A 19,107-nucleotide genomic window follows, 5' to 3' on the forward strand; every position below is an offset into this window, starting at 1 on the left:
TGCTCTGAGCGTGCTCTAGCTGCCTGCACACAAACCAGGGGAAAGCAAGATGGTCTTAAACTCAGCTTTCCTTTACCCTCCAATTTCTCAGCCCTCTGGGGAATAACCACAGCCTGTCCACTCGGCTAATCAGTCAATCAATCAACCACAAAATCCATCTGGGTGGGAGGTTGCAGTACTTTGCACGTGGTTCTGGAAGCACCCAGAACCAGGGGCTCCAGTTGAACTAGATGATCTTAGAAGCCTTTTCCAACCTTAACGATTCAAAGATCCCCTGGGGATGATGCCGAGCACCGGGACCTGTAAGGATGTATTGACACTACAAGCAGTAAGATATATGAATATATTATTTGAAAGGAAACAAACAACCGAGCTGAGGGCGCTTTAAAAATGTTCCAGCCACGGCAATACCCGGGTGGGAGGGAGGAGAAAAAAATTTTTTTTTTCTTTCCCTCCAGGCATCTGATTTACTCCGTGACTCTGATGCTTATCAACAACGCGTGAAGATTGCAATAAGGATCCTCCCTGGAAGGCGAGGAGGAGTGACTTCCAGGGGGTTGGGAGGAGGTGGAGTGCAGCTCTCGCCTATAAGGAGGTGCCCAGCGCCTGGTGCCGCTTCTAGCCGCAGCTCGCGAGGTGCATTGCCGCGGCGGCAGCCGGGCTGAGCGCTCGGCTCGGGCGCTGCCGCCGCCGCCGCTGTTCGGAACGACTCCCCCCACCAGGGCCGCCGAGCGGCGTCTCTCGCCTGCTCCTGCACCCGGAGTGCCTGGATGCTGCATGGAGTAAATGAGCGGAGAAAAAGGGAGAGCACAGAGGCTGAGAAGCACTCAGAGAGCGAGAGCAGGGGAGACAGGTGTGCGTCTGCTGGCTTCCCCCCGCTGGGCTGAAGATGGATTCCCCAGCCCTCGGGGCTGTCGCTCTGCTGCTCGCCGGTTTTTGGCGCCTGGGATTAACGGCGACAAATTGTGAGTAACGGGCGCGAGCGGAGTTCCTCGGTTTTGGGATGGGGCTGGGTGGAGGCGTGTGAAGGGAGAGAAAATCCCCTGAAAGCTGAGGTTATTGCACCGTAACCTCTAAGAAAGTTAGCCCGGCTCCGGTGTGCTAACCGAGCTAGGAAACGCAAAGTTGCGGCCAGATGGAAGGGCTGGCTGCTCGCCGCCGTCCTGCAGCTGTGGACGCGGAAGCGAAGGGGAGCCACCAGAACCTGCACTGCCGGCTTCTTTTTGCAGCCGCTGCCCTCCCTGCGCTGGCTGCGGGACCGGGCCACGCGGCAATGCGAACGGACCGCTCCTGTATCCTGGGTCGGGGCTGTTGGGTTTGGGCGCGTGCAGCCGCGCTTCAACCCGAGAAGTGGCGGCAGGGTAGCGCGGGTGCCGTCGATTCTCGCTTGTTGTTCCTCTTCTTTCTCTCCAGCATTCTGGCTGGGAAACCGCGGGTCGCGCCTTTCTCCTCCTTTTTTGTCCTCTTGGAAGTTTCCCACGCGCTAAGGGCGGTGCCGCCAGGGTCCGCCCGGACGGTGCCGTCGGGGGGAGCGGAGCGGCACGGGGCGGAGGAGCCGCCTGGGCGCGATAGCCGCCAGAGGGCGCTGTTGTTCCGCCGACGGCGCGTGGCTCTGCTCGGCAGCTGCGGGGTGCGGCCCCGCTCGTGCCCTGTGCGCTCCCAACTTCGGTACAGAGCAGGAACAACTTCTCTATTCCGTCCGTTTTTCCTTCCTTTCTTCCTTTCCCTCCCCCCTTTTTTCTTCTCAGTCGATTAAATTATGGTTAATATGTTTTAATAACGTTCCCTCACGCTAAATGGCAGGCGATTTAAGGCTGAGGCTTGCCGTTACTGATGCAGTAATAAAGTTAATTCCTAACACTTAAAAAGAAACTCTGCATTAATGAGTTTTAGTATTTCACGGGTGACAGCTTAATTTCCCAGTGCCAATAAACATTGAATACACGCTCCTTCCTAAATATTTAGGAGTCAATCTTTTTAAAGCATAATGATCAATGGTTTTATTATACTGTACGGTTTTTACTTATTCATTGCTCCGTGAATTAGCACAGAATCGGCTGCAAGCACTTTCTTAGGAGCTGAGTAAAGGAGCCTGTGAATCTGCAATAGCTGCAAGTTCCCCAGAAACCTCATTAGGTTTGGATGTGCAGATATCTGTATGCTCGTGGGCCTCAGTAATTGCCAGAAATTCATCACCTTCTTAAATAAATCATCTCTGCATCTCGGGAAAGCTGGAGATGAGTTCTGGGAACATTGGCCCTTCCTCAGCTTTGGGCTAACAAATCTCATAAATACTTTGAATGCTAAGTAAGGAGGAGTGCTACAGGATATTTAAACATCTGCATTGGAATGTCATTCTCATATGGTTTGTTAAGCTCCTGGACATGCTATGCATTTTCCAAAAGAGGAAATCTCCAAATTTCACAAATGGGAACCTTAGCACAGGCTACTGTCAGGGATGACTTAAGTGCTGTTTCTTGCCATCTCCAATTTGAGTGGTTTGGCTGAAGGAATCGCATTCAGATGTTTGTTTGCTCGTTTATCAGTGAGCCTTTAACAGGCTCTTTTCTGATGAGTTCTGCAAACAAGAACAGAATGGGAGACAGATTATTATAGCGGAAAAGGAATATGCTTCTGGGAGGCAGAATGCAAATCATTTAATTTTTTCTGGATATCTAACTCAGTATTAACTTAATTAATTTTTCTCTTCTAAATTAAGAAATTCTTAAAAAATGACAAAAAAAGAAAATCCTGATTAAGTCAAAACATTTCTTACCACTAATATGTGTTTCTAATTTCTTCTTTGCGGAGTTTGTAATTAAACAAAGAATTGCTAAAGAAACAGCTCTGAAACACAGCTACAGGCTAGGGGTCAGTAGACATCATTAGAGAAGATCAGAATTCCCAAACTATTAACAAAACCAAGTAATTTCCTCCCAGTTTGCTGCTTGTGATTAATTTGTGGCATTAGGATTTCTCTCCAGGACACTAATTAGTAGAAAATGGCTATATATACACATACATAATATTGGAATGGGTTGTATACACTGTCTGGTGGAATTGGAATTTCTGCATTCATCAGGTAGACAAGAAGCCCCAGTGCCTCTCCTGCCATGTAACTTGTTAGTTGCCCTTTATGGTACTCTCTGTCACCTGGAAGCATTAGTAGCTTTAGTAGCTCTAGATGGACGGTTGTTGAACATGGCTTTTGTTTCTTCTTCTTTTTCCAAGTGAGGTGGAAATGGGCTGATGCTTCTTCCTGTTGCCCTGAGTAGCAGTGCTGGTTTGTGTCTGTGGACAAGAAATATGGATCATTCCTGGGTTATGGTCCTCAGTCTGGTGTTTGTTTCTTTTTGTTATTTTACACATTCTATCCCCCTCCTTTATTTAGCTTTCTTGACCATTCTTTCCTATGTGGCAAGGAAGATGAAGCAGAGTAAATCACCTCCTGGAGGACTGACACCTTCCAACTCTCATTGCTGAAATTATTCTCTGTAACAATGGCATTTCCATTCCTAACTCCAGCCCTCTCCTCCTCCCATAGAATCACAACCATTTGTTACCTGAACAAGAGGCTTTCAAACCTTTCAATTAAATCCAGTTGCGATTGTCAGCTGAAGATACAGAAATCCAATGTGTTTTAGAATTCCAATTTCTATTGAATTTATTGAAATATGTGGACAGTGAATGGTCTGCTAATCTGCTGCAGATTTAAATCTGGCCTTAGAATAGACAGCCTTTTCAGTTAAGGGGCAGGCAGTATGTATCGGTCTGTCTCTTTATCCTGAAATAAAAAAAATGTTCTTTTTGGTTTAGAAAAAATCAAATATTTTCCTGGAAAAGCAGCCCTTTGTTTGGTAGTGTTAACTGATGATTTCAGTCTTCCTTTGTGGTGATCTGAATTGACAACAATTGTGTAGGAATCAGACAAGTGTAAGTGAAAAACTTGGAGGGGTATTCTGATTCTAAATATTAGAGCCATCAAGATCAGGAGGTGTATCTGGGAGTCGTAATAGCATGGATGAGACCTGTCAGGTCAGCATTGATAAAGACAAGGGGTCTGATAAAAAGTAACCTTTATATACCTGTGGTCAGCAATGCTAAGTTTTGAAAAGATCTGCTGAAAAAGGGAGAACATTGATCTTCAGATTGTGGTCTGAGGCTTATTTTCTTGGAGGCTGAGTAAACAGAATCAGATGCACATCTCCGGTTCTTCCTCTGCCTCCAGTACTTAAGTATTCTTCACAAGGGACAAGTATTCAGATGTGCTTTCTTCCTCTTAGCTTCATGGAGGGAGAAAAAGGCCTATTCAAATGTTAGCTTTTTCATGCCTTCCCATGCAACGATGGAAGGAATGAAATTTCCTGAGAGACAGGCTGTGAATGCCATTGCTGCCACAGCAAAGTATGGGAAGACTGTTGCTGATAAGTGCCTCTGTTGCATGTCTGTCATTATTGATCATTCAAACAGTTTGACTCAGCTAGCCCTTGTATGCTTTTGATGCACATTCCTCCAACTGCAATGGTTTTTGCCACTGCCAGCCCACGGGGATCTTTTCTTTTGCTGGTGGGAAACTGAGTCAGTGTATCCTAAGCATGCATGGAGATGGATACTTAAATGTATAATCAATGTGATAATCTAAAATAAGTCCCTTGAGGTCAATTGATCCTGTATGGTGTGATCACGTCCCGCGCTCTTTTGTGTTGTATTCATATTTGCCTAACTACATATAATCTAAATCCATAGTTTATTCCCTTCTTCCTCTTTCCCTCCTCTATCTCTGCTGATATTTTCAGCAAGTGGAGCCCAAATAACTAAATACTGAAACGAGTAAGAGTGTGAATGCAGTGGGAGCATCACTTTGTAAAGCAGGAAGTAGCAGCAGACAATTTAGCATGCCTCCATAGTGTCAGGAAAAAGTAAAAACAAACAAACAAAAAAACCAACATTTTTTTGTTACACATTGGTATTATTGATAATTAATTTGTTTGTATTAATCTTCTCTGAATTTGCTAATTGCCCTGTCCATGTTCTTGTGGGCTGACAATACCATCTGTTGAATGGATCAGCACAATTAATGATGTTTTAAATAATGAAAACAATGCAATGTAAAACCTCTGTGTAATACTCTCTCTAGTTTTAAAACCATGTGTTGAAACTCAGATAGCATGGTCCATTTCCTGCAGAACTTTGTGCTTAGATATAGTCAGAACACAATCTGAATAAAACAGCAGAGGTTCTTCTAGGTAATGGTACCTTTTATTTCACTCAGTGTCTATTTACCGTAATGAACATTTCACCATGGCACTAATAACCAAATGTACCAGAATGTATGTGTGCTCCATACAGTGCAAGAGAATGTGATGAGTTAACAGACATCTGCAAGAAGATTTCTCTTCCGTAATAGAAGTTGTCTCTGGAGAAGAGATGCTTGTTTCACTTTTTTTTCCCCCAAGGGCTGTCTATGTATTTTGAGGCTATTTCCCAGATAAGAGAGGACTTAATTTCAGGAAGTGTGGTCAAGAAGTGGTTTGCATGGCTACCGTGATGCCAGTGCCTTAATCACCTCTATCAGTTGCAGTGCATCTGTGTAGATTTTTGTCTTCATCCTATGATGGCGCTAAATAAGGGGAGGAGTAGGGCTTATTTAGGTGTCTAGCGAATGGGAGTGAAAATGTTCTTTTTAGGTGAACAAATGGATTTCCTTTTGATTCAAGTCTTATTGAAACTGGCTCTAGGTAACAGAAGCTTGAGGAGTTGTTTTGTCGTGATGATTACCGAAGTAAATAACTTAAAGGATTATTCAGCAGCAGCATTGTGATTCATGATGAGGATTTTGGCTCCAGGCTTGTGTTGGTGTGTTTGTAGTGAGCTAGGGAGGTCCAGATTCTGGGCAACAGAACTGATTCACCAATGAGTTGGACGCAGGTGCTGGAGACTTTCTGGGAAGAGTTTCTTTGATTCCCGCCTATCTTAGTCAACTGCAGACACATTACCCCAGTAATTAGTTTTATAATGTGCCAACAGTATTTGTGTTGCACTGCACAGCTCCAAATCTGTTATTATGGGATATTCTCAATATGGATTCTTAGCAAGTTTTCCCTATTATTGCTACTAAGTTTCAATTGCTTGTTTAATGCAATTCTTAACTTGAAAAGGCTTTTCGTGGCCAGTGTTAATGCACTCTTTTCCAAACCATTAATTTTGTGGATTCTGTGTAATCTTTATGGAATAAAAAAGCATCAAGATGCATTGGGACACACTGGTCTCCTCTCAATCCTGTGCCCAAAAGTACCCAAAATGTTCAGTAACACATGTAGCAGTGGAAACTGCTAACTACATGGTATCATGGTGGGGGAGACTTCCCTTTTGACATGATTGAGTCTGGCACAGAGCCTCAGAGCATGATACAGAACTGTATGCACTACTAACTGTTGCAGCACAGTAGGAATTGCAATGGAAAGGAAATAAATACATTTTCATGCACAGTTCTATTATATGTATTGAGAAGGATTGAGTGTGGGCCCTTAGGAATTCTGGAGCATAAATTTTTCTTCCAAAGGTGCTCAGTGCACTGTGTTGCCAATATAGTAGTAAATAATAATAATAATTTTCAAATGGGTAAAATCCTCTATTTGTTCCCAGCTGGGCTATAAGGAATTGATGAATGCTGTACTACCTGGATAAGAATTGGCAAGTTTCATTTGCTTCTGCTCTAAATGGTGAGGTATTGTTCCTTGATGACAGTAGTTCTTCAGTGATGACAGCTCATCAGCAGTCCAGGAACAGAGACAAATGCCATGTGATGTATGTCAACAGTGACATAGCTGTAGTCATTCTCATCTTAGTTCAGTGATATCTCTATATGTTTGGACATAAATTGCCCCCATTTCTGCTGTAGGTGCTACAAGCCATTGCTCTCTGTTCTCTTTCTAGGTCAGAAAATCAATCCACTGAACGTTAACAAAGCTGTTGTTGTCTTTCTCTTCATGCAAATTTATCACTGGAGCAGCAGGGGAAAGGCATTTTGTTATTGGAGAATATTTGGCACGTCTGTAAAATTATGCATATGGAAAGTAGTTGGAGATGGAGACGCTTCTTTGCAGAGGGAGAGGCGAGGTCACAAGGGATCTTCTCCCAGTTTCACCATTACATGTGGCAGCTTCCTAATGCACTAGAGGAGGTCTGAATTAATGGTCCAAGTGAGTCATCAGTGAACCTTTAGGAGTAACACATGCATTTATAGTAATCAGGATTGATTTATGAAAAGGACAAAAGGGACTAAATATGCTCTGAAAATGCATGTTGTAGCTTTTCCACCTCCACCCCAATGAATAATTCATCCTCTCTTAGCATCCATGAAAACAAAAACACTGTGCAGAAGAACCCATTAGAAAAGTTAATCCCACAAATGGTTGAACACAAAAAATCAGCTTTTGTTTTAAAAGGTAGATTTACTCAAATCTTCTCTAATTTGATTTGCCTGCGGGATATAATTTAAATCAAACAAGTTAGCAGCGTCACTCGCTATATGAAGATCTAAATATTTAATAGATGATGTGTATCTGCCCCACGTAATAATGAGCTAAGGAGCAGTCCTTCTCCACAGTCCTAAAGCAAAGGGAATGCTAAAACCAACAGAAATATTTTTTGATGCACCTTAGCTCCTGAGGACCATGCTAACTGGAAGGGGGGGAAGAAGCCTAGAGCAACATCAATCAATCAAATAAAAACTGATAGAATATGAAACCGGACATGTGCTACCTTAGGTGGGCACTTGATTGCTAGACTGCCCTGTACTTGGGGCAAGTGTTTGTGTGAGCACTAAACAGAGCAGCACAGAAAAGAGTGGAGAGGCCTTACATAGTCCCTTGGATTTCTTATCTGTCCTGAAGAACTCAGTTCAGTCTGTGTGGTTTTGTTTACTTATTTATTGTAAGTTTTGTATCAAAATAACTTTGTTTTTAATTCTAGAGGAAGAACCTCCTTCAGCAACCCCTAGCAAGATTAAACAGTTATGACGCTTTTCACAGAGACTGTTTGTTTGGAAAAGAAAATGAAAATTTGATGAATTTCAATCAGATGTAGCTTGCAGCATTCAAATATTTATAGATCATCAAATCCCTTTTCCCCAGCTCTGCTTCTTAAGTGCAGAGCTCATCTTATATGTAATATTAATTCTCATTATTTTTGGACAGTTATTCACTGAATTTGTGTTCAGACTCAGTTCATCTAGGACCTGGTCGAAACTCCGTGAAAATGAAAGGAATGACTCTTATTGAATTTCAGATCAACTTTCCCTCAGAAGGCAGATTTTCCAGTGTGTAAATCCTTGTTATTGTTCTCCTGTGAAGTTTATTTTTCTTAAAACCTGTCTGCCAATGTATGCAATATGAGGTGTGTTTGTATCTGTCAATACGAAGAACTATTCATTTTCCTGATGGCTGCTGTTCCTTTGAGTACATCATCTAAAAGTGCTTTGCTCTGCTCTTTTGTCAGATTTTATGCCAACTCCGTATCCAACTCACTGACAACAGAATAAGTTAAAGATGCACACCTTTTTGTATTCTTTATATATATACTTATATATACACTACTAACAGCAGTTAGTAGAAATATCTATATTTATATAAATAACATTACGTTATTCTGTCATAATCATTTTTGCACAAGCATCACAGAAAATACTTTAAATGTTCTTAAGAGCAAATAGTCTAAAAGGTATTCTTGGTTTTCTTTCTTCCAGGCAGGAGCCTGGTTGTCAGTGCTGTTGGATGGACAGATGAAAGCTTATTGCAGTCTGCAAACTGTATAGCTAGCTTTAATAGTGTTATGTACGTGATGTTGCTTATGACAGTGCTCAGAAGTCTGCATAGATACACTTTAAAAGTTTCAATCTCACAGTTTTTACTGTCTCCTTGCTCTGGAAAAATGTATTAATGGTTATTTCCATCCCAAGGTTTGTGCTAGCCTCATCTTGAGCATGGACTGAGCCTGTAAGAACAGGGAACTTCTGAGGCACTTTTCTGACTTTCTGTTCTGGTTTCCTAGTGGAGAACTACAGCATGATTTCTGTACTCAAAGAAAGCCACCAAAACTTTATTTGGCTTTGTCGTTCAAGAGAGGCCCATTGGCTTGGAAGCAGGTATAATGGGCTGAAGGCTAGTATTGTCAGTCACTTTCCTGAGTTCCAGATGCCTCTAAAATAACTGTAACACATTAGGTATTTTAACCAAAACATGAGATTTGTTTGCAAATTATAAATGCTTGTCTTGAATTTTGCATTTGGTAGCTGGTGCTGCTCCCTAGGGCCTTCTTCAAAGAGTCTGTGCATGAGTCCAAGTAATCTATTTACTGCACCATTATGAGTTTGGATTACAATCTTCTTACACATCCACATTCTTCAGTGACAGTTTTCAAAAGCCTAGACGTTTTTAGACAACTAATGGAGATGTGCTTTTCATCTTTACTTTTGCTCAGGAGCTGCAGTTGGCTTTGTTGGGCAAGGTCAACAAGTATGAAAGACATGTTCTACTTCCTTAAGACCCAAGCAGAAATGATAAAAAAGGATTTTTTTACTACATTGTAAGTAATTTTCTACTTTAGAAGGAGGTAGTAACCTCCATGACTCATCTCATTTCAAGACAAATGTATGCAATTTCACTTGCGTTGACAGGCTTGATCCAAGCCCCACCAGTTCTGTCACTGGGTCTGGACTTCAATGACTTCTGTGAATTAAATGAGGAAGTCCTGATTTGACAGCCTTTCTCTGATAACAAGCAGACAGTGAGTCAGAGCTATAATAGAACAGATTTTCCTCCTACCCTCTACAACCCCTAAGCCTTAGTACAATGTGATGTACAGTACTTGTTTTCTCAACTTCATCTAATTAGCACAGGCACAAAGGTCACTATTCTAACACCTGACAGACTTTACAAGGCAACACCACAATTACAAGTGCAATTATCTGTTTTTCTACTGCAGTGAAAAATGTAGCATATGAAAATTAGCATAAAGCCCCTAAATGTTAGGATAAAGGATGGATGTTAGAGGAGAGAAAGGCCTGGGTCTGCTGCTTGGTGGTTTGGTGTGTGTTTTTTTTGGGTTTTTTTTTTTTTTTTTAAGTTTCTCTGGATATCTTTGTGACACATTTAATTGCTTTGAGCTTGAGTGTACCTGATTTATCTTATCATAGTTAAATATTCATCTCTTAGTGTACAAAGAGTACACTAGCAGTTATTAGAGAAAGAGACCCTTATGCCTAGACAGTGATGTAATACAGGCAGTAATACTCTTGGTGCGCTGCTTTTAAAAGTACTTACAGTACCAACAAAAAGTTTTGAAACCATTGTAATCTGTGCTCCCTATGGAGACTTCCCTAGGGGTCTGTATGCAGCAGCTTTTAGAATCTCTGTGTAAACCTACAGATACAAAGTGTGAGAGCTGTGTGGTTGGCTGTGAGTCAGGAATTTTATTTTTTTATTTTTTAGTACTGTTCCCTTCCAGTCATTTCTGTATGGCATGTGGGTAGAGCTAACTTGCCACTGGTGCTAAACTAAAATCGTTTGGCTGGAATAGTGCATTTATGTTAAGTTAAAGAATAATAACCTGTTAAATATGACTATAAAGTAACATTCTGATGTAGCCAAAAGAAATGCACAATAGAAAGGTTATTCCCTTTTATTTCTTACGTTAAGGGAAGCTATAATCTTGGCTTAGACAGAATTTAGAGCAAATCTATAAAGTCATGTTCAAGCTAAGCTTTGTAAATTCCAAGACATGCACTTATTTCAGAATTCAGGCAGAGAGAAAAAGTTCACAGCTGGAAATGCCTGTTCTTTTCCACGAGATGATGTGTAATAATTGATTTAGACACCTTCAAGATAGGAATGGGTCTTCTGGAAGTGTGAAACATGGGGTCTTCATCCTCATGGTAGGATTTTCTTATGTTGGTGATGATAGAAGTAGAGTCTGTTCTAAAGACTCCCTACAAACACATCTTCTCATCTTCTGCTGCCTCTGCATATTCATACATTACTGTTCAGTGTTGTCTTTGAGAGCTAGTGAGGACAGCCTGTTGGTTTGCAGGGCCTAGTGCACTAACTCACAAACCTCAGGGAATGGAGTTTTTTTTGTTTGTTTGTTTTTTGTTTTGGAACAGCTCTTAACAAAGGGACAGTAAGCTCACTAATGTAGTTCCTAAGGCAGCAACGTTTAGCTCTTGTTAGACACCTACAAGCTCAGTAGAGTTGTGGAAATTCTTCAGAATAATGATGATAGAAAAGCTCCACTTCTTCACCAATTCTTAACCTACTTTTGAGAGTAAGTGTATGGAAGAAGGTGGGAAATATTCTTGATATTCCAAAGCCGTGCTAATCAGTAAACTCTTTTGTTTAATTGAGGCTATTCCTGTAGGAAGCAGAGTACCAAAGAGAACATCTGAGACTATGCTAGTATTTTTAAAGCCAAATGCAACGACATTTTTTTTTTTTTTACTTTGTGATAGTTTTGTTAGAGTGATACAATTTTTTTTTTCTTGTAATATTCTCATATATACTAGCAAAAAAAAATCTTATCCTTTTACTTAGCATAAGTATTATGAATAAACAGCATGTAACACATAGCCTCACTTCATTCTCTGGAATGACCAGGAAGATCAAAGCAAAGACAAACAGTCATCAGTTATGCAAATGAACAAGGCTTAGAGCAAAGCTGCCTCTGTTAAGTCAGTAATTTGATGGGTTGTTTTTTTGATTAAGCTTCCCTGGAGGGAAGGAAAGATTTAATTAAAAAGAGATTCAAGAGGAATTCAGAATAGTAAGTCATGTCTCTTTCTTTGTTGCCAGAGCCTTGGAAAGTTGGTGGCTGCTGATGGAGCTGCTGAGGTGCCAAGAGGAAGGTGGGGGAAGTTGGCCCACCTCCTTCATAAGTTTGGACCCGATCTGCGCTACCTACTGTTTTCAGTCTTTTCTACTCTTCCTGCAGTATATACTTTATATACCTTATTCTTTTAATGGCTAGAACAATTTTGGTGAATAATAAATTGCACCGGTATTTTACAGGCAGGTATTTTTTTTCAAATGCATATCAGCTAGCAATGGCAGAAGAGGTTGTTGATCAGTTTTAAAGAAACAAAGCAAGAGAGCACTGTGGTTCTAAGGATCTTTGGAGGAAATGGTCTTCATTTTTCAAGTTGCATTAGGTTTCTGTTCTTGGTGCCCTGTTTATTTAATATTTAAATATCTGCCATTCTAGCTCTGAAAAACTAATGGCTACAAAATCTCATTAGGACTGTTGAAGTTAAATTTTACATCATAAATGTGTTTCACTTGAGCCCAGTGAATTTAATTCTTAGTGTATCACTTACAAATGTGATAGGGCATTTTGCAGTGGTACACAGGATGAACTGAAGAGTTCTCTAGATGCTCACTGAAACCAAATGTTCCGGTAAACAGTGTCAGAACCCAGAATGGTTCAACTGGAAGAAAAGGGTTTTATTAGTAATTCCTACTAGTTTCCGAACACTAAAATTTATGTAGAACTGGTAGAAAGAATTTTTCTCTATTCCCCTTCTTTTAGGAGAATTTGACTTTTTTTTAAATTTCCATCATCAAAACGTTTGTTTATTCATCTTGAATTGAAATAAACAATGTTGAAGCCTGTCAATGGATATTAAATCCTCAAAATATGCTGTTCCTGATTTCTGCTGACTGCTCAATTCACAATTTCCTATTGTAAATATAAAACTTAATAGTGTATAGGTATACCCAGATTCTTTTTATAGATTTCTGTGTGTGAAATTATCAGTACAAGATGTAAATTAACAGTGAAGTCGTATGTGTATGTAACTTCAGTTCTTTGTATGGAGCAGGACAATATTTTAGATATTGTTTTTACGGAAACCCATTTCTTTGCAATTAAAAAAAAAAATGTGGTGGAATCAAAGAGTTTCCCAATTAAATAATTCATTTCCATTTTGATATATATATACTTATTTTTTTATTGCCTTCATTATATTCTTTCCTTTTGGGGAAAGAATCTTATTCTCATCTTGAGTAGCTTCAATATTCTGTTTAACGTCAGTTACAATTTTTTAAGATGAATCATTAGGTTTTTGAGTCTTGCATGCAATCTTTTCAGGGTATTTCTCTAATTGTGACTTTCTAATATTTCTCATTTAATGATGTCTAGTAAGCCCTTAATGCTCTGCAATACCAAGTAAAATATGTTGTGATTAGCTAAGAGAATCTGCTTTGATTAAAGTCTCAGTTTTCCACCATGCAATTCATACTCAGGAAATTTTGTGTGGCGTGAGGGGTAGATTGTTTGCACTGATTTGATTATGCTTTTATTGATTTGATTATGCCCCATATTAGGAATACCAAAGAAATTGCTTAAGAAAGGGCAGGGGATTGCTGTTTATTTCATCTTGCATCATAGCTTCATAGTTACCCCTGTACCTTCTGAGCCATCTTCTCAGGAGCTTGCTGCTTTTTTTTCTGGTACAAAGAAAGATCAGATCCAGAAGAACCTTTATGTTGGATGTGGGCTGTGATTCATCTCTGCTTTCCCTAGTGCCATTTAGTGCATTCTTTTCTGTTTGTCTTCAGTCCCACTCTTGCTTGCTCTGTTCAACCCTCTCATTCAATGACTAATCTCAAAGTATCTCAAAGCCAAAGAAATCACATGGTGAACTAGTTTTTCTTTTTTTTTTGCCATCATCTCTTTAATTCTCATCACTTTTAGATGCAGTAACACTGTCCTTTGTGTCCTTCAGGCTTACCACTGCAGGTTCCCTCTAATTCAGCCTGAGAATGAATCTTTTTACTTCTGTCCTGAAAAGTAAATACAGTTTTCAGCCCTTTCATGTTGTGCAGAGGGAGACAATCCTGCTCCCCTACTATTGGGGAAGATTAGTAGAAGTGATGTCTTATGATGAAGTCTATGTGAAGCAGGAAGAGGTGAATCTGGGAGTCTTCTGATGTAATAATGAAAAGTACCAGCAATGTTCTTGCTTTAAAGGAAACTGCCTTCCAAACAAATAATCACAGCCCCTATTAGAAAAGGAGATGCATGTAAATTTACCTGAAAATGCAGATCAGGTTTGCTTATCTTCAGACTAAATGAGCAGCTCTTAGAGAGGCATCAGAATGTGCTATATTTATTTGCTTAAGTCTAGCACCCCCCTACTGTAGCTGTTGCTTATCTGGCTCTGGAAAACCCTTTCCTCCAAGACATGAGGTCCAGTATCTTGTAAAAAAATGGGTGATGACCATTTCCTTTGACTGCATTTATATTTGCTTATGTGTTGTGTGTGTGTGTATGTAGATAAGTATCTACACCTTGTAAGTGCAATTTTATATATATATATACACATATATATATATATATATATATATGTACTAACAAACATATATATTATTATACATATTTTATGTGACAGCTTTCAGGTGTTTATGTTCCAAAAAGAAAAAAAAAAAAGTCTCTTCTTCTTTTGAAGCACAGCCTGGGCCCTACTTTGAGATATGTCACATGTAGCATCTCATCTGGGGGGGGGGGGGGGGGGGAGGAACAAACAGATTCTGGGTTTTAAATTCATGGAATTTGCCTGCTTTAAAAGATCTTGCAGTTAAATCTACGACATAAATAAGCTCCCTGCAGGCTATTCCTTTTTGTGACAAATATATGGTGGTTTTATGTGGTAACAAGAATTTTAAATCCTGCATCTAGTATGCTGGCTGGACAGCAACATGATTAAGAAGAAGAGGTTTCTTGTGTGGGCTTGAACAAATTGCCAACTTGCTCTGTTCCCCAGTTCCTGCTGGAGCTTCCTACGTGCTTTTCAGAAGCACAGAGAGTGGCTTGGCAGTGCTTTAATCACCTTTTCTCCCTAAAAAATGCTGACTCAGGCCATGGAAGATTTGTCAGGGGATGTTTTAACATAACATGGAAGTTATTTGCATTATTGAACTACTAGTATTTTCTTGTTTCATATTCTATATTAATTAAAATCATATTATGCAAATTATTTTTATTATTACAATTTATGTTCTATTTGAGAGTAAAGTGGGAGGAGAAGAGGCTGATAACATATTCAAGATTAAATTTTTACAAGAAAGGTTGACACTACTTTCTGGATCTCCTTAGAAGTATCTTTTATAAGATAAGCTTTACTTTTTTGTTTGGGTTTGTTTTAAAGGAAAATTTGGTGCAATGTGAAATATAAAGCAAAGCTACATTAGCAGAATTGTTTTTTAGATATTAATGCAGCATGATTATACATATGCAGTTGCCTATAATATAATTAAGGTTTATTGTTAAGAAAAATTTACAGCTAGAAATATTTTAACTCTCATGTACAAAAATTCACATAATTTTTTCTGTCTGCCTGATGGGAAAGTAGTTGCTATACCAAAATAGTGGAAATAGAATATGAGACTGGGTAGACTAGCCTGAATATTCATAAGGATGTACGTGTGTACACCAACACAGTGACACATTGTGCCTCAAAGATCAAGTGAGAGCTTCAAACCAATACTTTGGAGGCACTGTGCCAGTACTTCCATGTACTATACCCGCATACATATTGGTTGTAAATATCCTACAGCTTACTTTGCTTGCTCTTGTTGGCAAACACAGGGCTTAAGTGAAATGATCCACAACTGTCTTGGGGTCTTTCTCATGCTTCCTTTCCTGACTTCATACAGTATCTTATTTTTCATCCCTAATCTCATTACCTTGCATTCTCTAGAGGGAGCTGCACAAGACTCCTATCTGCTAGTAAGACAAATCCACTTGTGTTAGTTTGATTTTGATTGTAGTGCCTCCTTCACTGGTGTGTGTGCGTGTGTGTCATCAAGACAAATACAGTCAGGATGAATTGGGGGATATTTCTCAGTTGGTATCAGTGAAGTTACTGCTATAAATCTTTCCTTTCCCAAGCTCTTCTTTGAAACATGCCTTTTTAGACTATTTCTAATAGGATTTTGCCTCCTCTCATTTCCAGTCCTGTATCATTTGCCTTGGCAGACTGACCATACCAGGGATGACTCAAAGTGAGACATTTGGCTGGTAATGTCTTTTCTTTTTTGCTTTTCTGGCAAGGAGAAAACAGCATGGTGGCAGGATTTCCAAAACTTTTTTTCTGTTAAGTAAGCTGGCCAAACAGGAACCACACCGCATCTCAGTTGCTTGCAATCTGAGTTATGGAAGGTAACTGGTATGAAATAAGGAGTATTTTCTCCATGTACTTTTTAGCTCTGTCTTCAGTATTTAAGTATGAAACACAAGCTAAGACTTTGGAATCTCCTGAGAACCAAGAAAAAAAGAGATCAGTAGTGTGAGTGTGAAGTGTGTGGAGCTGTATGTCAAGGAGATGTCTTTCTGGAGATAGGTCCAGTTTCAGAATCTGTGGTAGGCAATAAACTTGTCCACAGTGTGAACAGCAGTATTCATCTCATTAAAAATGAAGTAAAATGAAGTTTTTGTCTAAACGTTATTTGAAAACAAGATGTAAATTTTGATGACCCCTCGCTGAGAACGATCTCAAGCAGAGCTAAATGAAGAGAAGGAAAGGGAGGTGGTTTTAAATTCTCTTTATCCTTTCATAGGGACACATGCTTTGAAAGCCATTAACAGGGCAAATGTATGTGGAGAAAAATCTGCAGAGAAATACTTATTTCTGTAATGCACAGAATTCCACTGAAGAAGTGGACTAAGCATGATTCAGAGTATTTTTACATGGGAAGGTTTGGTAGTTGGAATGAAAAGTTTTGTTACTGAAAAATGAGTTTGATTGTTAATAAATTTAGGCTTTTCATTTAGCTCTATTTTTAGTTCAAAGAGTCAACATCTTAGGTTTTCTCTTTTCCCTCTCTATTTTTTTCTTCCTTTCGCTTTATTTCTTATCTTTGTAATTCTCTCAGAGCTGTAGTAGTTTAAAAAGAGAATAAGTCTCTCCATCTGAAGAGAGAGAAACAGAATTAAGAAAGAATGACTTGTTTTCCACTTCAAAACCAGTTTCCATTTTTTAACATAATAATGAAAATTTGAATTCAAATGGAAATATACCAAACAAGGACTTGTAAGAGGAGGCTTTTTTTTTCTTCTCCTTATTTATTCTTTAACATTTATTTGATTGTTTCTGAAATGCATATCATAATATTCTCTGCCAGGCAGCCTACTAACAGCCATGGACTTGAACATTTTTATCAGACAGTGGATTCAGTCTTGTATCAGCAAAGTGACTGGAAATTTATCAGCATCATTTTAGCATGCTGGCCTGATCAAATGATGCTGTAGATTTCTGTTTCTACTTGGCATTATCCTTCATGCCTTGCAATTTGTGCTATTCATGTAAATTGCTCCCAACAATGGTATTCAAAGCCAAATTTAAACATACCACTAAACTATGGGAACAGAGAACATAAGTTACAATGAAATCCAAGAAGTATTGGATCACATGATCACCTTCAGCTTAGAAATACCTAATGAATGGTAAATGCAGTTCAGTTCAGCTAAATGTTGAATAATGAGCTCAGAAACAATGATGAAAGAAAGCTGATCTGATGAAGGGCTGGCAGCACAGTAAGTGAGGAATAAATGAAAGGGAGTTATAAGAGACACGTCTCCTACAACTTTGGAGCAATGATTGAGGTTTGCTGCAAAGCAATAGCTTAGGAAAAAGAAATGTGCAGCCAGAGAAAAGCAAACCACAGGATACAAGATGTTTACTTGTGATTCTGCAGTGGTGAACTGAGAAAACTTTCAGTTGTAGAGAAAATATACCTTACATGTGAGGTAAAATATGTAAGTAACCTATACTGCACAAATTTAATCAACATAGAGAAGGGGAGCTGTCAGTCAGGTTAATGAACAGTTATAACATCTTCCTTGGGAGGTAGAAGAGAATCATCAACTAGTGGCTGAGTGGGTCTCCAGGTAGCTCATAACCCTCCAATTAGTATTGCCTACTATTGCCTGCATGCATCATTTGGCATGGAAGGGAGTGGGTCACCACACAGTGCTCTCAACCCAGGTTGGGTACAATTCAAGTTATCCCCTTTTTCCTAAGTGCTTTGGGCTCTACCTGTGTTCCCTTCTTGGCACCTGGCTCTCTCCCACTAGGGATTTTACTTTTTTTTTTTTTTCTCTCTTTTCTACCAACCAGATCCCGTTAATCTCTTCCTAGCACTGAAAATCTGGCATCCATCCATGTGTAAACACTTCTGGATCCAGGAGTTGAAGTACAGCTCCCCTTTCCAGCGTACAAGAAGCCTCCAACATGATAGGGATTGATCTCACACTTATCGTATACCAGGCTGGAAAAGCTGGGGGAAATATGCAATGAACTTCTAAGCCTGATGTCAAGGGGGAAAAAAAAAGAAAGCAAATTATTTTGGGTAGAGTTCATATTGAGATGGTTTAATTAATGTACCTGCTGCAGCCTCATTTTTATGGCCCGTATACTCTACAGTACTCTGTTCTCTGAGTATGGATTTTATTTTCCTCCTTATTTCTCTTCCTTTTTCTATGGTGGGGAAACAACAAAACTTTTGAGGTAATGGAACATTTCAGTGTCATTTGGGATGAGCTGTGGTCCTCAGTATTACAAAATACTTCAAATAGGAGGTGTTTCTTTTTTTCTAAGTAGGATTTAATTAAAATTAATGTTTCAGTGAAAGACTGTAATTACAAAACAGCATTTTGCAATGGAAACATTTTCCACAGGTAAATAAATTTTTGCTTATTCTTAGATATTTTAGATATTTAGATATTTTCAATAATTTCAATACTTTCAAGCTTTCTTCAGTGAAGCATTTTTTGTTAGACTGAATCTTTTTAATTGTTGTAAGAGTGTGCAAATACAACTCTGCTCTGCTGAACACTGCATAGTGCAGATCAACTCAGCAGCTAAAAGACAGAGACACATCAACGCTTGACTTTTTTTTTCTGCTGTCTGCAGAGTGGACCTGCTTGCAGCATCAGACCAAGTGTGCTGATGCTCAGAGATTCAATCTCAAAGATACAGCAGTGCAGGAGAAAGAAGGCTGGGAATTAAAGGCAATGTGAGTGGAGGAAACAGTGTAAATTGCAGTGGAAATGGTA

The 19,107-nt window shown here is 39.5% G+C and overlaps 1 protein-coding gene across 1 annotated transcript in view; it reads left to right on the plus strand.

Moving 5' to 3' along the window:
- The first annotated feature begins 473 nt into the window (after positions 1-473).
- CNTNAP5 (contactin associated protein family member 5) overlaps positions 474-19,107 on the plus strand; it is a 263,158-nt gene continuing 244,524 nt past the window's right edge. Inside the window, exon 1 of the mRNA XM_048953699.1 lies at positions 474-965. Coding sequence (XP_048809656.1) covers positions 890-965 — 76 coding nt within the window. The 5' untranslated portion in view covers positions 474-889. The remainder of the gene's footprint in view (positions 966-19,107) is intronic.

The sequence above is a fragment of the Lagopus muta genome, chromosome 8, assembly GCF_023343835.1.
Source record: "Lagopus muta isolate bLagMut1 chromosome 8, bLagMut1 primary, whole genome shotgun sequence".
In the NCBI taxonomy this organism is placed as follows: Eukaryota; Metazoa; Chordata; class Aves; order Galliformes; family Phasianidae; genus Lagopus; species Lagopus muta.